Raw genomic sequence first — 18,894 nt, forward strand, 5'->3', positions numbered from 1 at the left:
AGTTGGTCTCTGCGGCCGGCGGCAGCGGCAGAGCGCGGCGACGTCCAGCGCATCGGCCACCCTGCGTTTCGTGTTTTTTTTAACTTGCGTTCCCTGCACAATGTATGGCGTAATTCGATGTACTTGAAAGACTGCTCGGAGCCGGCAGGGTTGGAGAATCAAGCAGGAGAGAGTGGCATGGGTGGTTGGGCGGTGGTTGGCGCGAACCTCGGCGACGACAACAGCTGCGCTTGTATGATTCGCGCCTTCATCTTTGTGCATGCAAATTGAGGGCTGGGGATGCCCATCTGTGATGGAAAACGCTGAACTGGTCGCCTGAATCCAGGAAGACAGGGAGAGGAAAGGAGGGGGAAGCTGGTGGGAGCACAGTGGGAGCTGGCCAGTGGCCTTCGCATTCTTCACTCTGGCCGCTCCACCAAGCCAGACAGGGAGGCTGTGAGCTCCCAACAAGTGGACCGGCGCAGTGGGTGCTCTGCAACCCGTTTCTGTGCCAATTGGCAGCTCTTGGCACTGAATGAAGCCCCCAGGAGGCGCCCAGTCTCCCAGGTGAGCCGTGCGGCCCTCCTGCGCAGGAGGCTCCAAGGCCACAACGTTGTGGAAGCCACACGCACAACTGGTCAACACTGCCCACCAGCAGCTCATTTGCTATCGCCTGCACCTGACTCGGCACCTGTGCCGCCGCCTGCTTTGCGCTGCAGGGGTGCTGGCAGCCGTGGCAGCGGCGGCGCCCGCCGCACCTTCCCGCCGCGTATCACTGCCCTGCTGCTCGCCGCGGCGCTCGTCGCAGCCTGGATGTTCAGCAGCAAGCGCGCGGCACAGGCAGGCAGCGGCACGCAGGTCCGGGCACCATCGCCGCCACCACGCGCAGCTCTCAACGAGGTGGCAGCTGCGCGGGACGCAGGCGGCACCCTGGCGGTCGGCACCATGGTAGTGGCCGCCAGCGAAAACAGAGTGGATGCTGGGGCGCCAGCTGTGGTCAAGCTGGTCGGCACAGGCCCAGCCCACACAGCCGCAGCGCAGCAGCCCGGCCTGTTTGCCAGCCTGCCGGTCCGGGCAGCAGCGCTTGCCCGAATGGCAGCCCGCCTGGCGCGCCGCCGCAACAGCTTGGCACTGTCGCCGCCGGCCGCTGCGGCAACACTTCCCTCCCTCGTTCACCAGCACAGCAGCCTCGGCGGCGGCGGCAGCGGCAGCAGAGGCAGAGCTGCATCAGTGAGCGGCGGCGACCTGGGAGCAGGCGCCGTTGCGTCCAGCGGCGGCAGAGCCGAGGCGCCAGCCCCGCAGGGGCAGGTGGAGCAGGAGGAGTGCCGGCCCAGCTTGATTGTGGTGCTCACATCGCACAAGACCGGCACCGCGCAGGCCAGGTGCTGGCGCGGGGCAGGCATGCCGCAGGCTGAGCCCAGCCTTTCCCAGTCAGCTGCCCTCAGCATGCCGCATGTTGGCCCCAGCAGGCCTGGTGCCTCCGATGGATGCTTCCCGGCCAGCGGCCCCCGGCCGGCTGCCCTATGCCTCTCCACCCACTGCCTCCCCAGCACACTGCTGCAGGTGCATCACCGAGATGCTGGAGCAGCGATATCTGATGCAGGGCGCCGCACGCCACGACCACCACCCGCCCCACCTCCACGCCGCCGCCGAGTTCGCAGCCGAGCGGCTGCAGACGCAGCTCAGCGGCGCGGCGGGCGGCAGCGGTGCGCGGCAGCGCCTGGCGCCGCCCTGCCTCGCCCTTGCTGCACCTTGCAAATCTGCTTTTTACGCGTGCAGCTCGGGTGGCAGAGGCTGTCCCAAATTTCGCAGCTGAGCCCTCTGCTGGCATCCACGCCCTGCCCGCACGTACTGCCGGTGCAGGCGGCCTGTACTGCCCTTCCGTCAAGCTCTACTCCTCGGGGCACCACCTGCCGCGGCTGGAGGATGAGGCCTGCCCCGGCACGCTGCCCTGCCCCTGCGAGGGCCAGCAGGAGCGGTGCCTGTCCACCGAGGCAGGAACCATCGACATCCCCGGGGGCAGCACCACGGTGGTGCAGGTGCGAGGCGTGGGGCGAGCCAGGACAGCATCCGCTCAGCGCTCAGTCTGCTGCATGCACAAGCTGGTGGGTAGCTAGCAGCCTTGCTGCTGGGTGTGTGCGGCGCGGCCATTTGTGGCCGATGGCCAAGTCGGGGCCCCGGCACCCTTTGCAGGTCATTCGCAACCCCATCGATGCCGTCCTGTCGGCATACGAGTATCATACACAGGTACTGCAGTTACTGCACCTGTAGCTGCTCAGCAGCACGGTACCACCGCCCCTCTGTGCTGCTCGGCAGCATCTGGCGGTGGCCGTGCCCGCTCACCTCCCTACCGGCCACCTGCCTGCCCCTGCCACACTGCCACACTGCCCCGCAGACCCCCGCCCCCGAGGAGTGGCTGGAGCAGATGCTGATGCAGAATATGACAGGCTGGCTGGTGTGGCACACATGGGGGGGGGCGGTGGTGGCGTTGTGTGTGTGTAGCAGCTGGTGTTGGCGGCCTTTTGTTTGTCCGGGTGGCTGATGAGCAGGCCCAGGCGGCGTCAGCAGGGAGCCCCCTGCAGCCTGTCCACCCGGCTGCCTGCGTGCCCTTCTGCCCATTGGGTTGCTGGCGGGGCACCCCTCACCGGCCTGTGCAGTACTCTGGCGGCGTGCCCTACGATGCGCTGGATGCGCTGGGCGCTTTCCACCAGGCCCTGCCCGCCGACTCCTTCTATTCCTTCCTCAGGCGCCTGCCGCAGGAGCGCGGCGTCAAGCTGCAGGTGGGCTGCCCTTCAGGCTGCGCCTCCGAGCGGCTGGCTGGCTGTGCCAGCAGGCCGGGCCGGTGCAGTGCTTAATACCCAAAGTCTCAGGCGGGCCTGCCACCTGGGCTGGCTGAGCCCGCCAGGCCACCATAGTTCCCACCGCCACCCCTGCCTCTCCTTGCCCCGCAGTGGTGGATGTCGTCGTGGGAGCTGTACGGCTTTGCGCGGCAGTACGCCAGCCTGGCTGTACAGCCCGGCCTGCGCTTCGTGCCCCTGCGCTTCGAGGTGGGCCTGCGGCTGGGTGCTGGCTGCCGTGGCGCTTACCACGCTCTGCCCGGCAGGGCTGGGCGGTGTCTGGAGGGCGGGCAGCTGCCAGCAGTGAGTTCGTCCGGCGGTGGCTCCCTGCGATGCATCCGAATGCCAAGCATCCCCTGCGCTGTTGCCCCACGCCCTGAGCCCCTGTGTGTTAAACACAGGACCTGCAATCGCGCTTCAACGCCACGGCGCGGGTCATGCTGGAGGCGTTTGCGGAGCGCCTGCCGCAGCTGGGGGTGGAGCAGATGCTGGCGGAGGTGCAGGTGGGCGGCGGCGTGCTGCACTGTGCTTTATACATGTCAGCTTTCGTGGTTCTCGTCAGCACTGCTGCGCACAGGCCTGCAGCAATCCGCGGCTTATGCTTCGGCATGCCCCAGCTGCGCTCCCACCGCTTCCTCATTTGCCCGCCGCCCATGCCTGCCTGCCTCCCCTGCCTCCCCAGGCCTGCCACGTGTCTTCCTGGGACCATGCCCTGCTGGCCTCCCACACCCACGTCACCAACCGGCACCCCGCCCTGCGCCGCCACCTGCGCGGCGTGCTGATGGGGGACCCCGAGATTGCGGGGCGCCTCTGCCAGCTCAGCGCCGTGTTTGGGTACGCACCAGAGGTGCCCGAGTGCGGCGGTGACGGCGGCGGCAGCGGCGCCGCCGCAGCTGCCGGGGCGGGGCAGCAGCAGGGGGAGGAGGAGGGGCAGGCGCCTGTTGATAAGAGCAGGCACTAGCAAGCCCAGCCTGGGATGTGGTGTCAGTAGGCGTTCAGCCGTCTTCCGGGGTGCCTGCCCTTTGCCAAGTTTCTGCGGCGTGGTGGCTGTCCTGCCGCCACCTGGTTGCGGCCCCTTGTTTTTTCTCTTTTCCCCAGGTGTGGTTTGGCTGGCTGGCTGGCTGCAGTGTGCATCATCCCCAGCTGCAGCGCTCTTGTTGCAATCCTTTTTGCCTTGCTCTGACCTTTCCGGGCCCTTCAGAACCCTCAACCCTTTCAAAAAGCCTCTTGACCGATGACACCCCCGTGATGTGACCCAACCGCGACCAACAGCTCTGCTTGCCTTGCCAGCTCCCAGCCCTGCGCCCTGCAACACCGATTGTGCGGGACTTGACAAGCATTCTGGCAGGTCGGGCAGGGACATAGGCCAGGCTGCAGCGGGGGTGCAGCGAGCAGGAATGAGCGAGCCATGCATGCATCAAAGACTAGTTTGCACTCCCCTTCCATGCTCTACTCTTCCGCCGCTCTTGGCAGTATAATGCACACGAAGCGTGCCGCCAGTGGTACAGGCTGGGGTGCACCCCCGCCCGCGTCCACGCCGCCGCCGCCCCCGCCGCTACAAGCGCGCGCGGGGCGGGCGCGGCGGCGCCGGCTCCAGCCTGTCTTCGTCGGCGGCGGTGGTGTCGCCCTCGCCAGCCACCAGCGCGCGCTGCGGCAGGCCCAGCAGCACCGATTGCTTGCGCTTGATGCGCCTGAACTCGGCGGTGACATAGTCCAGCAGCTGCATGGGGCGAGGTGGAAAGCGCGGCGGGTTGTGCAGGAAGAGGTGGAAAGCGCGGCGGGTTGCGCAGTCCACTGGAGGAGTGGGAGGCGCGACAGGGTCGCGGCGTGTGCGGCGAAGAGCCTGGCAGGGAGGGACCGCGGCTGCGTGCCACCCGGTTGGGATCGGGGCCTGAGCTGGAGTCGCCGCGGCCTTGCTGTGGTGGACCCCATGCACACGGTGCTTTCCATGACAATATAGGAGAGAATCCACCCTTCCAGCTTGCCTGGTTGGGGTATGAGATGGCCGACCACTCGCGCACGCTGCCCTCCTCCCAGCGCCGCAGGATGACCTTGTTGGCGGACACGTGGGCCACCAGCTGCGGGGTGGGTGGGTGGGTGGGGTGGGATGGTGGGTGGAGGGGCAGGCAGGCAGGCAGGCCACACCATCAAAAATTGCAGCCGCAGCAGCCGCTCCCTGGCGGCCCACATGCGCGGCCAAGGTGCCACCCCACGCCCCTACACATCCACGCATTCACGCGCACACACGCGCACACACTCAGAAGCAGCCCACCTGCAGCAGCAGCGGGTCGATGTAGGGCGTGCGCAGCAGGTCCACGTGGTTGACCACGGTGTCGGCAGCCCGCTCGTTCAGAGGCTGCAGCACCACCCGCATCCACCGCCTGCGCCCAGGGAGGCGTGTGGGTGCCGAAACGTGTGTGTGTGTGTGTGTGTGTGTGGTTAGGACAGTGGGAGTGACGCGTGCGCGCGCGCATGGTTAGGACAGTGAGAGTGACGGGTGTAAAGGGGGCCTGGCATGTGGGCTCATGTGCTCGGCGCTTCGTGGCAGCCTGCTGTGGGGGCGCCGCTGGCGCCCCCACCCCCCGGCTGCTGCCCAACCGCATCCCACCTGTACGCCTCTCCCTCCGCGCCCTCCGGGTGCGCCTGCACCGCCTGCACAAAGCCGTGCACCGTGCCGTCCGGGCTGTGCTGGCGCACCATGGCCGCATAGGCGGAGCGCGAGGCGTGCACGCACGCCAGCAGCGGCCCGTACAGCAGCCGCACTTGGTCGTTGATGCGGTCGATCTGGGCCTTGCGCTCATCCGTCTTCTTGCTGTTGTAGTACGTGAACAGCCAGCCTGGGGGAGGGAGGGCGGGAAGCGGGGATGCAGGTCGCGGCAGGTGGGCGTTGGCGGCGGAGGCGCGTCGAGCAGGCGCCGCGGCGGCTGTCGGCACGGCGCTCCGACAGCGTGATCAAGCTCATAGTTGCCGTTCGATCACGGCTGGCGGCGCCCCACCTAAAAAGGCCGGCAGCAGCACCGTGCCGGAGCGCAGCATCGCGCCTTTCAGCCCTCACGTCCCGCCATAGAGTGGCCACATGGCTGGAGATGGTATGCGGGCTGGGAGGCCTGGCTGTTGGCACTTGCGCTGCACTGCCACGTCACAGCGGTGCCCTGCCGCCAGAGTTCGCCTCTCGCTGCCCGCCTCGGCTGAGCAGCAGCTAACTGATGATGATTCAAGACTGTCTGAGGGCTCCGTAGTGGTGCCTTGAGCCTGAAGCGGCCACCGGCAGAAGCATTGCCGGCGAGCCAGCGGCTGTGTCCGTCCCGGGCACTGAGGGCACCGAGAGGGCTTGATGGTCGACAACTGCTTCAGGACGCGCTTCATCACATACTTTAAATTCGTGGACATCAAGCCAGAATGGTGCCGAGCAGAGGCAGGTGTGCTGGGCGGGCGAGCGGGAGCAGCGGCGGGCAGGGGCGGGAGCTTCAGAGATGGCGGCGCACCAGCTGCAGCCCACAGCTGATGACGGAACCCGAATCCACGGCATAATCGCGAATCGCCAAGTCCTCAGAGAGAGCCATAGTGCTCCAGTGTTTCTGGCCCTCGTGGCAGCTTTGGCGATGGGCGGGCGATGAGGACTGCTGTCGCGTCCAAATTTCGCCAATCAGCTGGCGATGGCACATTGAGGATTGGCGAAATGCGGGGGAGCCACCCTTGCGCCTGGCACAGCGCAGCGGCCACATGCGGCGCCGCTGTTGCTTTGTCGGCACTTGCCTCCCTTTTGGGGGACTGGGGGCGAAGCCCCCAGCAAGCTGGCGCTTGTTTAACACTATGGAATGAAGTTCCTGAGGAAAATTGGCCATTTCTCCTCAAAATATTGGCGATGTCAGTCATGGGGGCTGGCGACGCGCTGGCGATGTCGCCCCGCCGCCTGCCCTCATTTAGCCAGCTCTGGCTGGCGATGGCCTTCGGCCAATCGCCAGCCAGAGCCGTTTTTTGGCCCGATTTCGCCAGCATTTGGCGATTTCGCCAGCTTTCAGAAACACTGCTCAGCGAGAGGCATTGGGGACGTGGCCTCCCGATATTTTCATGCCGGCAGCCCACATCCTAAACCCGTCAGTCTCACCGGCATCCATTGCCTAGGGTCTGCAAGCTGCTGGGTTTGGGTGGCAACAGCACACCCGACATGGCGCCCCTGCCAACCTCGCTTGCGTCCCGCAGCGGCACCCGTCTCACACACGCCGGCTGCAGAAATGCGGCGGCAGCGCGCAGCAGAGCCGCGGTGCTGCCGGCTCGTGCCGCGGCGTCGGCGGAAGCGGCAGACGGCCGCGACCCGACCGGCCTCTCCTCGCTGCGCCTCCTCAAGCCCTCTGCCCTGGACATGGACAGCCTCATGCAAGAGTGGAGCAGGTAGGATCACCCGTCTGGGATGGGCGCTGCCAGCCAGCCCGCCCACGCCTGGCGCCTGGCTTGGCTGCTCGCCCGTGGCTGCCGTGACGGGCGAGCCGCCACCCTGCCCCCTTTGGTGCAGCCGTGAGTGCAACCACGAGTTTGCCGGGGCGTCGGCGAGCGCGCCAGACGTGCCACAAGGGGTGAAGAAAGGCAGCTTCATGATCACCACCAACCGCAAGAAGGTGAGGCTCTGTGCCGGCTTCGGAGCCGTGCGCCGCTATGCTTTGCCACGGCATGTCTGGGCTGCACGCCTCTGCCTGACGGTGCTGGCTTGGAGCTCAGCCTGCTGCTAGCCATTGCTCTGCCCTGGCCTGCATTACCGCAAACGCAGGTGGGGGAGGGCAAGGCGGCGTATGATGCCGCCATCGCCGCCATCAAGAGCTGGCAGCACCTGCAGCTGGGTGAGCTCGCACTCTGCCCGGGCGGGCATCATGGTGCCCATGCAGCAGGACCCTGCATCCCGTGCCCATGCTTCATTCCGGTTGCCGTGCCTCTGTTCCTGGCACTAGCTTTTACGGCAGCTGGCTGCCATCCACTTTTCAGTGTCGCCGGCACAACCAAACCACACGTGTGCACCCCCGCCCTGCTTGCTGCCACCACCCGCACCGCCGCAGGCTGGAACTGCACCACCACGCCCGCCCTGAAGCCGGGCGTCACCATTTGTTCCGCCACACAGACCGTGGTGCCGTGGAGCGTACTGCCGGCCCAGGTGGTGTACTGCAAGGAGGAGTCTGCGGAGTTTGGACCCGGGGACAAGGGTGAGGAGAGGGGTTGTCGGTCGGGCAGCAGGCCGGCTGGTTGGGTCGGGCGGGCAGGCGCCTGCCTGCCTGGGGCTCGACTTGCACAGGGCCGCGGCCAGACAGGCAGGCTATGAGCTGCGCCGGCTTCCAGCCGGCCCCCTGTGCTCCACCCGCCGGCAGCGCCCCGGAGCGAGCAGCAGCCTGTGCGCCAGCGTGACGTGTGCCGGCCGCTCGCGCTGCTTTGCTGGCCGCAGGCATGCGCTTCTCTGTCGGCATGTCCTCGCTGACGGGGCACCAGCTGGCAGGGGAGGAGCGGTTCCAAGTTGAGCTGCATGCAGACGGCTCTGTGTGGTGAGCAGGCAGGGGTAGGGGATGCGGGGATGCGAGCAGTGCGGCGGGGCAGGCAGGCAGGCGGCCCGGGAGCAACAGGCAGCAGGCAGCGCCGCGCCTTGCGGTGCCCCAGCCGGCGCCCTTGTGCTCGACCCCCCGGCCTGCGCCCGTGTTGTTCACCGCGCCAACTCTGTACGTTTGCTTCTGTCCTGTTCGTCAGCTGTACTGCTGCCTGAACTGTACTGCCTGCAGGTACGACATCTACCTCTTCTCCCGCCCAGACACGCTGCTGGCCTGGGCCTCGCTGCCGGTGGTGAAGGTCATGCAGATACGGTGCGCCGGCTGCACTCGATGTACTGCCACTGTACTGTCGCTGTGCCGCCACCGTACCGCTGCTGCGTGCGTGTGTTTTGCTGCGGTGCCGCTGCTGCTTCATGCGCCACTTGCTTGCTGCTGGCTTTGCAGGTATGTGCTGGACGGCCTCAAGGCGGTGGCGGCGGCCGTGAAGGCATAGCCGCTGCCGGGAGGCTGCCCCCGCCTCCCCTTGTGGGGCGGCGTCTCCAGGCGCGCCTGTTCACACAGGCTGGCGCTGGATGTTGCTCAGGCCTGCTGCAGCGCCTGCGTCCTTGCGCCCTCCCCACTTTTCCGATGGGACTGCAAGTTGCTCTTCTGAGGCGGCAGCTGTTTTTTACTCCTATGAGAGTCTTGTTCTTGTTTTGCACTCCTGCCCAACCCAGAGCGATCTACAAGTGAAATGCACTTGTTCCTGCCATGACAGCCAACCCTCGTTGTTACATCCTGATTACACACAACAGCGAGTAACCGCTGTATGAGCCAGGGAATATGTGTGTGGGCTGTGTGGGCTGGCCATGCCCACCAAACAGCAGTGAGTAGACAGCACCGCATGGCGGCACTCCCGCCGGGGCGCCACCTGGCGCATGAGGTGAGCGGGCCGAACCCATTTGAGGAACCCCTGCGGACCGCCACTTAAAGAGGGCCGTGCGCAGTCCGCCCTCAAATCCTTGCTTCCGCCCTCAAATCCAGTGCTTCTGGACTCCATGGCGCCGCCACGGGCAACCAGACCGCTCGTCCTGGCCTTGTTTTTGCTCCTCGCCACCTTCACACAGGTCCTGCTTGCATTGTACGGCCTGCTGAGCCGCTACGCGCAGGTGAGGCTGGTGGTGCAGCGGCGGAGGTCGGGCCGCCGGCGCACCACGCCGCCGCCACCTGCAGACGCCGCCGCTGTGCCACTAGCTGTCCCTTGGCCCCTTGCAGATCAAGCCTACGCTACCAGTCCCCGCGCTGCGCCTGGTGGTGGTGACAAACCTGATTGGAGAGGCCGCGCTGCTGCTCTTCCATGCAGCGCCGCTGCTGGTCGCGGCGCAAGTGCGGCGGTGGAGGCGGCGCAGCTGGCCGCAGCCCGGCCTCCCTGCTCACGGCCCAGGGGATGCAGCAGCGGCCTCTGCCAAGGCGGGAGATGGGTGCTGCAGCAGCAGCGAGAGCAGCGAGGCCGCAGGATGCCCGCCCGACGGGGATGTGGAGCAGGCGGCAGGGAGCCCTCCGCAGCAGCACAGCTCGCCGGGCCAGCCTGACGAGCAGCCTTTGCAGCAGCAGCAGCAGCGGCGCCCGGCGCCCCTGGCTCATGCCAAGACCTCGGTCCGGCCGCCGCTGCCCCTGGCGCGCGGCCTGTCCAGCCGGTTTGAGCGGTGGGAGGCGGGGCGGCCGCTGCTGCGCCGCCGCCTGGCGCTGGCCGCCATCGTGGTCAGCTTCATGGGCTGCTGCTCCCTGCACATCCTGGCCCCCGGCTTTGTGGACGTGTCCATCGTGGTGAGTTATTTCCTATTATTGTTGTTTTTTCCACTACCAGTGCCATTGCCTGGAGTCCGCTGCCTTGCGTTGGGGTTGCCGCCTGCGGTGCCGGAGGAATTCTGGCGAGCAGCGGAGGGGGCTGCCTGTGCCTGGCGCGCCCGTTACCCCGCCCACCAGCCTGCCGCTGCCCCCCCTGCCTCCCCCCTCCCTGCCCGCTGCCGCGCCCAGATGCTGACCACACAGTGGACGCCGCTGTTCATCGCAGCGGTACAGTCGCTGCTGCTGCGCAAGCCGCTGCCGCGCGCCTTCTGGCCCAGCGCTGCCGTCATGCTGGGCGGCGCGGGCATGGTCATCGTGCCGGCGGTGTCCCAGGTGGGGGGCGGCTGGGGTGTGCCGTGTGCCGTGCTGTGGCGTGCCGTGCTGCCGCCTGCATGCCGGCTACCATCAGGAGCGCCGCGCTCAGCAGCCGGTGCCAGCATGCTGCTGCGCCTGGCTGAGCCTTGCGCTCCGAACCTGGCGCTCCCGTCTCTCATCCCCCTCCTCCCGGCCCCGCCCTGCCACTGCCACTGCCCTGCCCATGCCCACCACCACCCATGCTCGCACGCACGCCCACGGGCGCCGCCGCCCGCTTGCAGAGCACGTCGGGCAGCCTGAGCACGGCCCGCGGGTGGTGGGGCTTTGCCATGGCGCTGGGAGCCCTCATCTCGACCGTCATTTACTACACGCTGCTGCAGGTGCGTGTGTTCTTTGGGGGGGGGCTGGTGCTTGCCGCAGCAATAGCACGCCCCTGCTGCTGGATCCACCAGCGCTGCCTACATGGCCCCCCAGCGCTGCCTACATGGCCCCCCAGCGCTGCCGGCCCCGCTCCCCACGCCCGCACGCTGTAGTCGATGTGTGGCCCCACCCCCGCCTGCAGGCCTGCCGTCACATGGGGTTCACCGCGCTGCGGCTGCAGCATTACATGAACCTGGCTTCCATCCTGCTGTACCTCCCCCTCACGCTGCCCATCAACGGCACCGCCTGGGGGGCACAGTTTGCGGGGTGGGGCGCCACCGACTGGGCAGCGCTGGTCAGCCTGGCGACCGTCGCCTACATGGGCAGCGGCGTGTTTATGCAGGCGCGCGGGTGCCGGGCCGCGCCTCGCGTCTGCCCTTGAGCTTTGTGGACCCGCCGCCGGGCCCTGGGTCCCGCCCTGCAACCTTGCTGGCCCACGCATAGGGGTGCCCCCTCGTGCCGCAGCGCTCCATGCCGCCGCCTTGCCCAGCTCGTCGCTCGCTTACCGTGTGCTGCTGCCGCCCGCCCCCACCCCCACTCCCACCCCTCGCCCGCAGCTGTGCGTGTGGCGGCTGGGCGCCCCCACCGCCTCCATGTTCTTCGGCCTGCGCCTCGTCTTCTCCGTGGTGCTTTCCACCCCCATCCTGGGCTCCACCATCATCCAGACGGGCGTGCAGGTGTGTGTGTGTGTGTGTGTTGGCAGGCTGGGCTGGGCGGCTGCGCTCCGCTTCGGAGCCCTTTGGCTGCAGCGCCTGAGCGGAGCTGCGCTGGTCGCTGGTTGCTGGGCTGGGCGAGGCGAGGCTGCCTGCGCCGGCGTGCGGCGCATGCGAATGTGTGCTGGCCTCGGCATGCAATGCCCGTTGCCGGCGCTCCCGCGCCTGCAGATCGCGGGAGTAGTCGTGACGGCAGTGGCGGTGACGGCGTATGCGGGCAGCCAGTGGTGGGCCAGCCGCGGCGAGCAGCTGCGGCAGCAGCTGGCGGAGCGGCAGGCGCAGGGGGAGGCGGCGGCGGAAGCGGCTGACTTGGGGGCCAGCCGTGTGGGCTCGGCTGCGTGGGATGCCAAGCCTCCTGCGCCTGCGTGCTGCGCATGAGATACTGCGACGGAAATGAACCCTGGTAGACATACCTTTCATTCAGCGTTACCCTTCATGCCCCTTCGTGTGCGAGCGTCCCCGCTATTGCTTTGAGAGTGTGTACTGCTTTGAGAGTGTTGATTTTTTTACCGTTTGAGTGTGCCTTCTAAATGAGTGTGCCTTCTAAATGGCCTGCCCCACATGGTTTTGGGCGTAATGCGAACTTTGCCAGGGGTGCCCGCCTGCGAGGTGGCGCACCGGCGTGCAGCCACCAGGTGGCGGGCGCATTTGCCGCATCGCCCCTTGACTGCTGCAGGATGGGTGGCAGCACCCGGTGCACCACAAACAGCGCAAGCCACTGTCTTAGGGGCTAGTGGCAAGCCCAATGTGCTGGTGGGGGGCCTACACATATAAGTGTTGGCTCCGCTACGGGACCGGCGGCGGGCAAGTGTCCATTCTAGCGTCCCTGAGGTCCCACGTCTTTCCCATTGTCCTTGTTCCATCAAAACGTACGTAGGCGGTTGGCATCAGCTGCTAGAGGGGGAACCCTGGGGGGGGGGGCCAACTGCGTGGGGCCCCATCAAGATGCACTGACGGTCCCGAGGCGGCGAGCTTGCGGCCTCTCCCTCTCCCTCGCTCCAGGCCGCAACACCTGCCGTGCTGCCAGCCTTGCACTGGACAGCCTTGCCTTGCCTTGCCTTGCCTTGCCCAGCCTTGCCCAGCCTGACACTGCCGCGACTTGGTTGACTGCCTGCACTTGCGGCAGAAGGCTATACCACGGCCAAGGAGCAGTAATGCAACCCTGTGCAGTACTATGGTGGCCGCCACGCAGCCTGCTTCCACAGGCCATGCAGCAGCAGTATGCCAGCGACATACAGCGGCTGGGGTTTGGGGCAGCGGGATAGGCGGAGGCATGAAACGCGCCTCGGCTGCTGCCAGCTGTAGTGTGAGCCAATAAAGCCTTGATCGGAACAGGCCAGGGAATCTGTTCAAGACTGCTTTTCAGTGAGATTTGTTTGTATCGTGATGCTTTGCAATAAATCACCTTTCAACAAAAATTATGAGCTTGCCGCCAGCTCTGCTGCGCCATGTGGGCGGCGGCGATGGCCCCTGCTCCGATCGCCCCCAGCCAATCTCCCCGAAGCTCTGAATCGCCGTCTACCCGCATTCCAGGGACCGAGGTGCCGCCAGACCGCCATCCCCCACATGGCGCTGGTGGTTCTGGTGGGGCCAGCGCCTTGGCGGGCGCCCTGTCCCGATCGTCCCGTGATTGGTGGGGGCCGGCGGCAGCTGCGGGCCTCACCAGCGAGGCGGCAGCGGGTCTCGCATGTGCACAGGCTCCTGGCTCTGCCAGCAGTGCCCAGCGGCTCGGCCAGGGATGCAGCCGAGGGAGTTGCGGTCCCCGTCAACTCCGCAGAGGTGCGGGTGCTGCAGCGCATGGCTCCCAGCACCCAAACGAGTGATCGCAGCGATTTGGCGAGGCTGGAGAGCCTCGATTGAGATGTGGGCACGAGGAGTGAGCCTGGCGCAGGCCACAGCCTGCGCCGTGCCCTAGCGCCGCCGCCCCGCCGACCAAGCTCGCTTCCTGTGCCGCCGTCCCTGCAGCTGCTGGGCCTGCAAGGTGTGCAGTTCCCGCTGAAGCCGACGATCGAGAAGGCGTATGAGGAGCTGAAGAACACTCCCCTGGAGGATGGGTACAGGTGAGGCCTGGCACCAGGCGGGCGCCGACTCCCGCCGCCGCCGCCGCCAACCGCCGCCAACCGCCGGCGCCCGCCCCCTGCTCCCGCGCGCCGAGCTGCCCCTGCCAGCCACCCTTACCCGCGAGGCCGCGGGGCCGCGCGCACGCTCGCCCACCCTCCCACCACGCGCCTGCCTGCCTGCCTGCTATGCACGCTGTCGCAGTGAGTTGGCGCGCCTAGGCAAGGAGCGCATCCTGCAGGCGGCCCGACAGGAGCTGCACCGCGTGGGCGGCCGCACCGCGCTGCTGCGGCCCGGCGTGCAGATTGAGCAGCTGCTGCTGCCGGGCGCCATGGCGCTGCTGCACCAGGTCTGCCGGCTGGCCGGCGCTGCGGGCCTGCTGCTGCTGCTGTTGCTGCTGCTGTTCCAGGCCTGCACACCGCACGGAGGCCCCGCGGCCCCCGCTGCGCCGAGCCGCCGCCCTGGCGCGCTAGCCTGGTGCTGCCGCTGCCACCGCTGCTGCTGCCGCTGCTGTTGCCGCTGCTGCCGTCGCCGCTGCCGCCGAGCTGCTGCTACTGCCGTTGGCGATGAGCGGCGCCCAGCAGGGGCAGAGCCCTGGAGGCCACACCACCCTCCCCAGAGACCTCTGGCGCACACCGACCCCGCCAGCCTGCCATTCTTGCACTCCCACCACCCCGCCGTACCGCCGTACCGCTACCGTCGCGCCGCCTCGTGCGTCTGCGCTTCGTACCGCCCGCAGGTCAGGCGGTACGACCTGGTCATCCAGCTCAGCGAGGAGGGTGCGGGGCTGGGGGCGCGCCAGATCCAGGACTCCAGCCCACACACGCTGCGGGAGATCGAGCAGGACATGGCTCTGGCCACGGCGCTGGCGCAGGCGAGCGGCGCGCAGCCTGCCGCCGCTGGCGCTGCCGCCATTCTCAGCAGCTGCCACTGGTTGTGTATGTCGTCTCGCCCTCCCCAGCCTCCGACCTGCTGGGGAGCCCCCAATACGAAGCCTGCTCCTGCCTCCCACGCCCCCCCTGGCGTGCAGTGCGGGCTGGCAGACCGGGCCCTGAAGGAGGGCCAGCCCGCGCTGGCCTGCAGCCGGCTGGAGGAGGCGTTGGAGCTGCTGGTGGGGGCGCCGCACGCGGCGGGCGGCGGCAGCCTGCTGGGGGAGGGCGGGCCAGGGGCGCAGCAGGGGCAGCGCGCGCTGGCACCCAAGCTGCAAGCTGAGATCAGGGCTGCGCTGGCGCAGTACCACCCTGATGCAGTGGCAGACTACCTGCAGGCAGGCGGCAGCAGGGGGATGGGCTGCCGGAGGGGGCAGGGCGCTGCAGGGGGCCAGGCATGGCACGGGTGGTGGGCCACCGCTGGGCGGGGGCGGCAGGAATGGCGGCAGGGCTGCGGGGCGCGGCGTAGGGCAGCGGGGCAGCAGTGCGGCGGCCGCGGCGTGGGCATCTGCAAGCCTCGCTTACTCGTTGACGCCTGCTGCACTTCCCGCATGTGCTTACCCTTTGCCCTTCCCTGCCCCACACGTGTCATCCCGCACCCATCCTCCCTCCTCTCGTCTCTGCTCTGCCGCCCGCCCCACACCCCTTCTCCCACACCCTTTCTCCCACACCCCTCCTCCCACACCCCTCCTCCCACACCCCTTCTCCCACGCACCCAGGTGCCCCTGGATCGAGCCGACTACGACCTACGGCAGAAGGAGCTGCAGGCGTTGACGGCGTGGGCGGCGGAGGCGCCGCCGCCGCGCCGCTGGCTGTCCCGCGCCCGGCGGCAGCGCCCTGCGCTCACAGCTGACTACATGGCTCGCATCGTGCCGCACCTCACCGCAGGCAGGCCCTGTGGTCGCCTTGCATTCGACCTGCGGGTCTTGTGGGAGGGAGGCAGGGGCCGTACACAGCGTGGTTTGCCCTGTGGGCGGGAGGCAGGAGGAGCCGTGCAGAGGAGACGGTGCGGGCGTGTGTGTGGCGGTTGCCGGGCACAGCTGCGGCCGACGGGGCGCCACCCTCTGCCCCGGGGCAGCACTCGGGGTAGGGCGGTCGCACGCAGCACCCTGCAGGCCGCTCACGCAGGCACCTATCCCCTGCCTGCCCCTCCTGCCCCTGCCCCTGCCCTTGCCCTGGCCTGCAGCCGAGCTGTGCTCTCTGTACGACTGGCAGCGGCTGGCTGCCGGGGGCAGCAGCTCCCGCTGCCCCTGGTACTTCCCTGGGCTGCTCAAGGTGAGGCTGGCTGGCTGGCTGGCTGGCTGGCTGGTGGGACATGCCAAGGGCGGCATGCCAGCGGGCTGGTGGGCCGGCGGGCGCCAGTGAACAGGAGTGCAGGTGCGGGAAGGTGGACGCGGCGGGTGCCAGCACGGGTTGCCGCCGCCGCAACGCCCCGCTGCTCCCCGCCACGCCTGCATGCGGACCTGCCTGGCTCGTGTGCCTGCTGCCCCTGCTTGCCACTGCCACCCCTGCCTGCCGCGCCTCCACCTCGCCGCTCGTGCGACAATGCCGTGCCCCGCCGCCGCTGCTGCAGCGTGTGGCGCTGGCACACCTGGTGGTCGGGTTCACGGAGCGCAGCCCTGCCGCCATCCACACCGCGCTCAGGCTCTTCTCCGCTGTCAAGAAGGTGGGGTGGGGGCGGGGCGGCGCGGGGCCGCGCCGCGGCCATTGTGTACTGACGGGCCGGGGCTACAGCCAGTGCCATGCTGTAGTGCTTGCCGTGACAGCTCGATTGTTGCACGGTGGCAGGTGGTGGCAACCCTGGGTGCCGCCGCACCCGCCCGCCCACACGCCCGTGCATAACCCGCGGGCTCCCCATCACAAGCACCCCGGTCCCGTGTGTCCCGGTGCCAGAGAGCCAGCTGGATTCAGGCTGAATGCTGTCCGCCTGCCTGCTGCGTGGCCGCCTGCCTGCAGGGCGATGACGTGGCGCTCTCCCTGGCCGTGTGCCGCCTGCTGCTGGGAGACCCGGCGGGGGCGCTGCGGGTGCTTCAGGACGACGAGCAGGCGCAGGCGGCGGCGGTGGCGCAGCGGCAGCAGCAGCAGCAGGCGGCGGGCCTGGCGGCGGCGCCAGGTGCGGCATGGGGCTGCATGGGGGCGGTCGCCTTCGCAGGCCGCGAGCGGCGGCGCCAGTCTGCCCGCCATGGTGTGTTATACGTCCGCCTGTCGTTGGGCACCCGGCCCACCTGCCCCTTCCCTCTTGACTCGGCAGCCTCCCTCCTTCTGCTTGGCGCCTCGGTGCAGGCGGCAATGGGGTAATGGATGGCGCCTCCGTGGCGGGGCGGGGAGCGGGGCCGGGGCCGGCCGCGCGCCACGCTGTGATGCCGTTCATTCGGCAGCACTCGCCTCAGGTGCGCGCCAGGCGGGCCGCTGCCATGCTTTCGCTGCCGGGTGATGGAGCGGCAGGCAGCTGCTCTGGGGGTGCCTGCATGGGCAGGCCAGAGAGGAGCTGCAGCGGGGCGGCCGGGGAGGTGCGCCACGGCCCGAGGAACGCACTGGATCACAGCTCGCGCCGGGCCGCTTGGGTGGCGCCAGCCATCGCCTGCTGCGCTTATGCCGCGCTTATGCCGCACTCATGCTGTGGTCATGCTGTGCCCGCCGTGCTGCGCTGCGTGGCAGGGGGAGCTGGACCTGCGGCCCGGGCTGGCCGCCTTCACCAACTGGTGGCTGGAGGCGGTGGCCTATCCAGAATTCCAGGACACGGGTGGGTGGGGGTGCAGAGGGCTGGGCGGGCGGAGGGCCGGGGCAGGGCCTCTAGTCCGCTGTCCGTGTCAGGCAGCCTCCAGCCTCCAGCAGCCTTACGCCACGTCTCTGGGCACGCCCCAGCGGCGCCTCCCCACGCCGGCAGCGCCCCGGGCGTTCGGACCTCGCCCACATTCGCTGCCTGTGCCGCTCTGCAGCCCTGGGCGCCGCGCGCCGCCCCAACCTGGCAGCATATTTTGATGACCCTGGCGTACAGGCCTTCCTGGCGTCCCAGGTGGGTGGGTGTGGGTGCAGAGGGTGGGGCAGAGAGGCAAGGAGCGGGGGGGTGCGCCAGCATACAGCAGTCCGCGACCCAGCTGCGTCCTGGGTGGGGTGGGGTGCCTGCTGGGCCCACGTGGGGGAGTTGGCGCGCACGTGGCGCGCTGCAGCTGCAGTAGAGCAGCGAAGTTGAGGGTTTGCTGTGCCTCCTGGGCCCCCGCCGGCCGCTGCAGAATGGCAAGCCCGGCGGCGGCATGCTGGGCATACTGTCCCGAGCCCCGGCCTTGCTGCTGGGGCGCTTTGGCGGCCCTGCATTGGACGCTGCACTTCACGACTCGATGCGGCAGCAGCGTGCGGGAAGCCTGCTGGCGACAGTCCTGCGGCTGCTGGCTGGCGCCGCGGTGCTGGCTGCCGCGGTGCTGGCAGCGTCCCGGCTGCGCAGCAGCGGCTGGGAGGGCATCCCCTGGGCGTTGCGGCCGCCCACGGCGGCGGAGCAGCTGCCGCCAGATGAAACCACCGAGGCCGCAGCAGCAGACATCGGCCTGCCGGCGCAGGCGCTGCGGCGGCTGTGGCCGCAGCAATGGCAGCAAGGGGAGCAGCAGGCGGCCGTGCCCCAGCAGCAGCAGCAGCAGCAAGTGCAGGTGCTCAGCAAGTCGGCAGCTGCCAAGCTTGTCAAGGAATGGCTGGTGAGCAGTGGCGGCACCTGGGTGCACTGAGCCCGCCTGCTGCTATGCCTGTGGCTGCGCTGCTTCTGGCTGGCTCAATTCGTGCGGCAGCACCCCTTGCTGCAACATGCTGATGCCGAATGCGTGAGCATGTGCTCGTGCACCGTTCCCCCCTGCTCAACTGCAGAGCGTCAAGGCGGAGGCGATGGGCCCACGGCACACCGTGGCGCGGCTGGCGCAGGTGCGACGCCCAGCTGTTGAATAAACGGCATACAGCATCCGCGGCCCTCCTGTGCCATTCCACGTGTGGCTGCTTCCGCGTATGCCCGACCCCTGCTACCCGCAGCTAGCCCCAGCCAACTCTGCCCTGCTCCCCTGCTTCTGCCCCACTCCCGCTGCCGGCAGGTGCTGGACGAACCGATGCTGTCGGCGGTGCTGTCAGAGGCGGCGGACGCTGCGGCCAGCGGCTGGTACTGGAACATCCGGCCGCACAAGTCCAAGGTCGGGCCCGTGGGGCTGCTGCCTAGCTGGAGTCGCATCTCGAGCGCATTTGCGTGGCATTGCATCCGAGCTGCGCCGGCTCTGAGCTGCGCTGGCTCTTGACCTCGCCTTCCACACACACGCCC

At 68.6% G+C, this 18,894-nt stretch overlaps 5 protein-coding genes across 5 annotated transcripts in view; 4 read left to right on the forward strand and 1 right to left on the reverse strand.

The window, feature by feature from the left end:
- Positions 1-514: 514 nt before the first annotated feature.
- Positions 515-3,777, forward strand: CHLNCDRAFT_132983 (hypothetical protein; the record flags this gene model as incomplete). Its single annotated transcript, XM_005851635.1, has 11 exons — positions 515-546; positions 699-1,047; positions 1,159-1,361; positions 1,543-1,685; positions 1,843-2,018; positions 2,173-2,226; positions 2,375-2,434; positions 2,637-2,759; positions 2,931-3,026; positions 3,218-3,319; positions 3,499-3,777. The coding sequence occupies 11 exons, from the start codon at positions 515-517 to the stop codon at positions 3,775-3,777; spliced, it is 1,617 nt and encodes a 538-aa protein (XP_005851697.1).
- A 594-nt stretch (positions 3,778-4,371) lies between these two features.
- On the reverse strand, positions 4,372-5,852 carry CHLNCDRAFT_49364 (hypothetical protein; the record flags this gene model as incomplete). Its single annotated transcript, XM_005851966.1, has 5 exons — positions 4,372-4,536; positions 4,691-4,894; positions 5,089-5,197; positions 5,425-5,653; positions 5,813-5,852. 5 exons carry the CDS (start codon positions 5,850-5,852, stop codon positions 4,372-4,374), a joined length of 747 nt encoding a protein of 248 aa, XP_005852028.1.
- A 1,132-nt stretch (positions 5,853-6,984) lies between these two features.
- CHLNCDRAFT_132985 (hypothetical protein) lies at positions 6,985-8,834 on the forward strand (the record flags this gene model as incomplete). The annotated part of the gene is made up of 7 exons (XM_005851636.1): positions 6,985-7,208; positions 7,330-7,432; positions 7,582-7,651; positions 7,865-8,008; positions 8,245-8,341; positions 8,573-8,653; positions 8,786-8,834. 7 exons carry the CDS (start codon positions 6,985-6,987, stop codon positions 8,832-8,834), a joined length of 768 nt encoding a protein of 255 aa, XP_005851698.1.
- Positions 8,835-9,224: 390 nt separating this feature from the next.
- On the forward strand, positions 9,225-12,343 carry CHLNCDRAFT_132986 (hypothetical protein; the record flags this gene model as incomplete). Its single annotated transcript, XM_005851637.1, has 9 exons — positions 9,225-9,263; positions 9,448-9,489; positions 9,596-10,147; positions 10,358-10,501; positions 10,765-10,863; positions 11,046-11,273; positions 11,461-11,580; positions 11,788-11,940; positions 12,293-12,343. The coding sequence occupies 9 exons, from the start codon at positions 9,225-9,227 to the stop codon at positions 12,341-12,343; spliced, it is 1,428 nt and encodes a 475-aa protein (XP_005851699.1).
- A 481-nt stretch (positions 12,344-12,824) lies between these two features.
- The window catches only part of CHLNCDRAFT_132987 (hypothetical protein), a gene marked incomplete at both ends in the record, with an annotated part of 6,532 nt that continues 462 nt past the window's right edge, over positions 12,825-18,894 (forward strand). The window contains 16 exons of the mRNA XM_005851638.1: positions 12,825-12,862; positions 13,314-13,395; positions 13,582-13,676; positions 13,879-14,023; positions 14,414-14,607; positions 14,758-14,923; positions 15,323-15,500; positions 15,790-15,878; positions 16,177-16,269; positions 16,560-16,716; positions 16,887-16,993; positions 17,262-17,346; positions 17,543-17,619; positions 17,837-18,289; positions 18,456-18,509; positions 18,674-18,769. Coding sequence (XP_005851700.1) covers positions 12,825-12,862; positions 13,314-13,395; positions 13,582-13,676; positions 13,879-14,023; positions 14,414-14,607; positions 14,758-14,923; positions 15,323-15,500; positions 15,790-15,878; positions 16,177-16,269; positions 16,560-16,716; positions 16,887-16,993; positions 17,262-17,346; positions 17,543-17,619; positions 17,837-18,289; positions 18,456-18,509; positions 18,674-18,769 — 2,109 coding nt within the window. The remainder of the gene's footprint in view (positions 12,863-13,313; positions 13,396-13,581; positions 13,677-13,878; positions 14,024-14,413; positions 14,608-14,757; positions 14,924-15,322; positions 15,501-15,789; positions 15,879-16,176; positions 16,270-16,559; positions 16,717-16,886; positions 16,994-17,261; positions 17,347-17,542; positions 17,620-17,836; positions 18,290-18,455; positions 18,510-18,673; positions 18,770-18,894) is intronic.

The sequence above is a fragment of the Chlorella variabilis genome (genome assembly GCF_000147415.1).
Source record: "Chlorella variabilis unplaced genomic scaffold CHLNCscaffold_1, whole genome shotgun sequence".
Classification (NCBI taxonomy): Eukaryota; Viridiplantae; Chlorophyta; class Trebouxiophyceae; order Chlorellales; family Chlorellaceae; genus Chlorella; species Chlorella variabilis.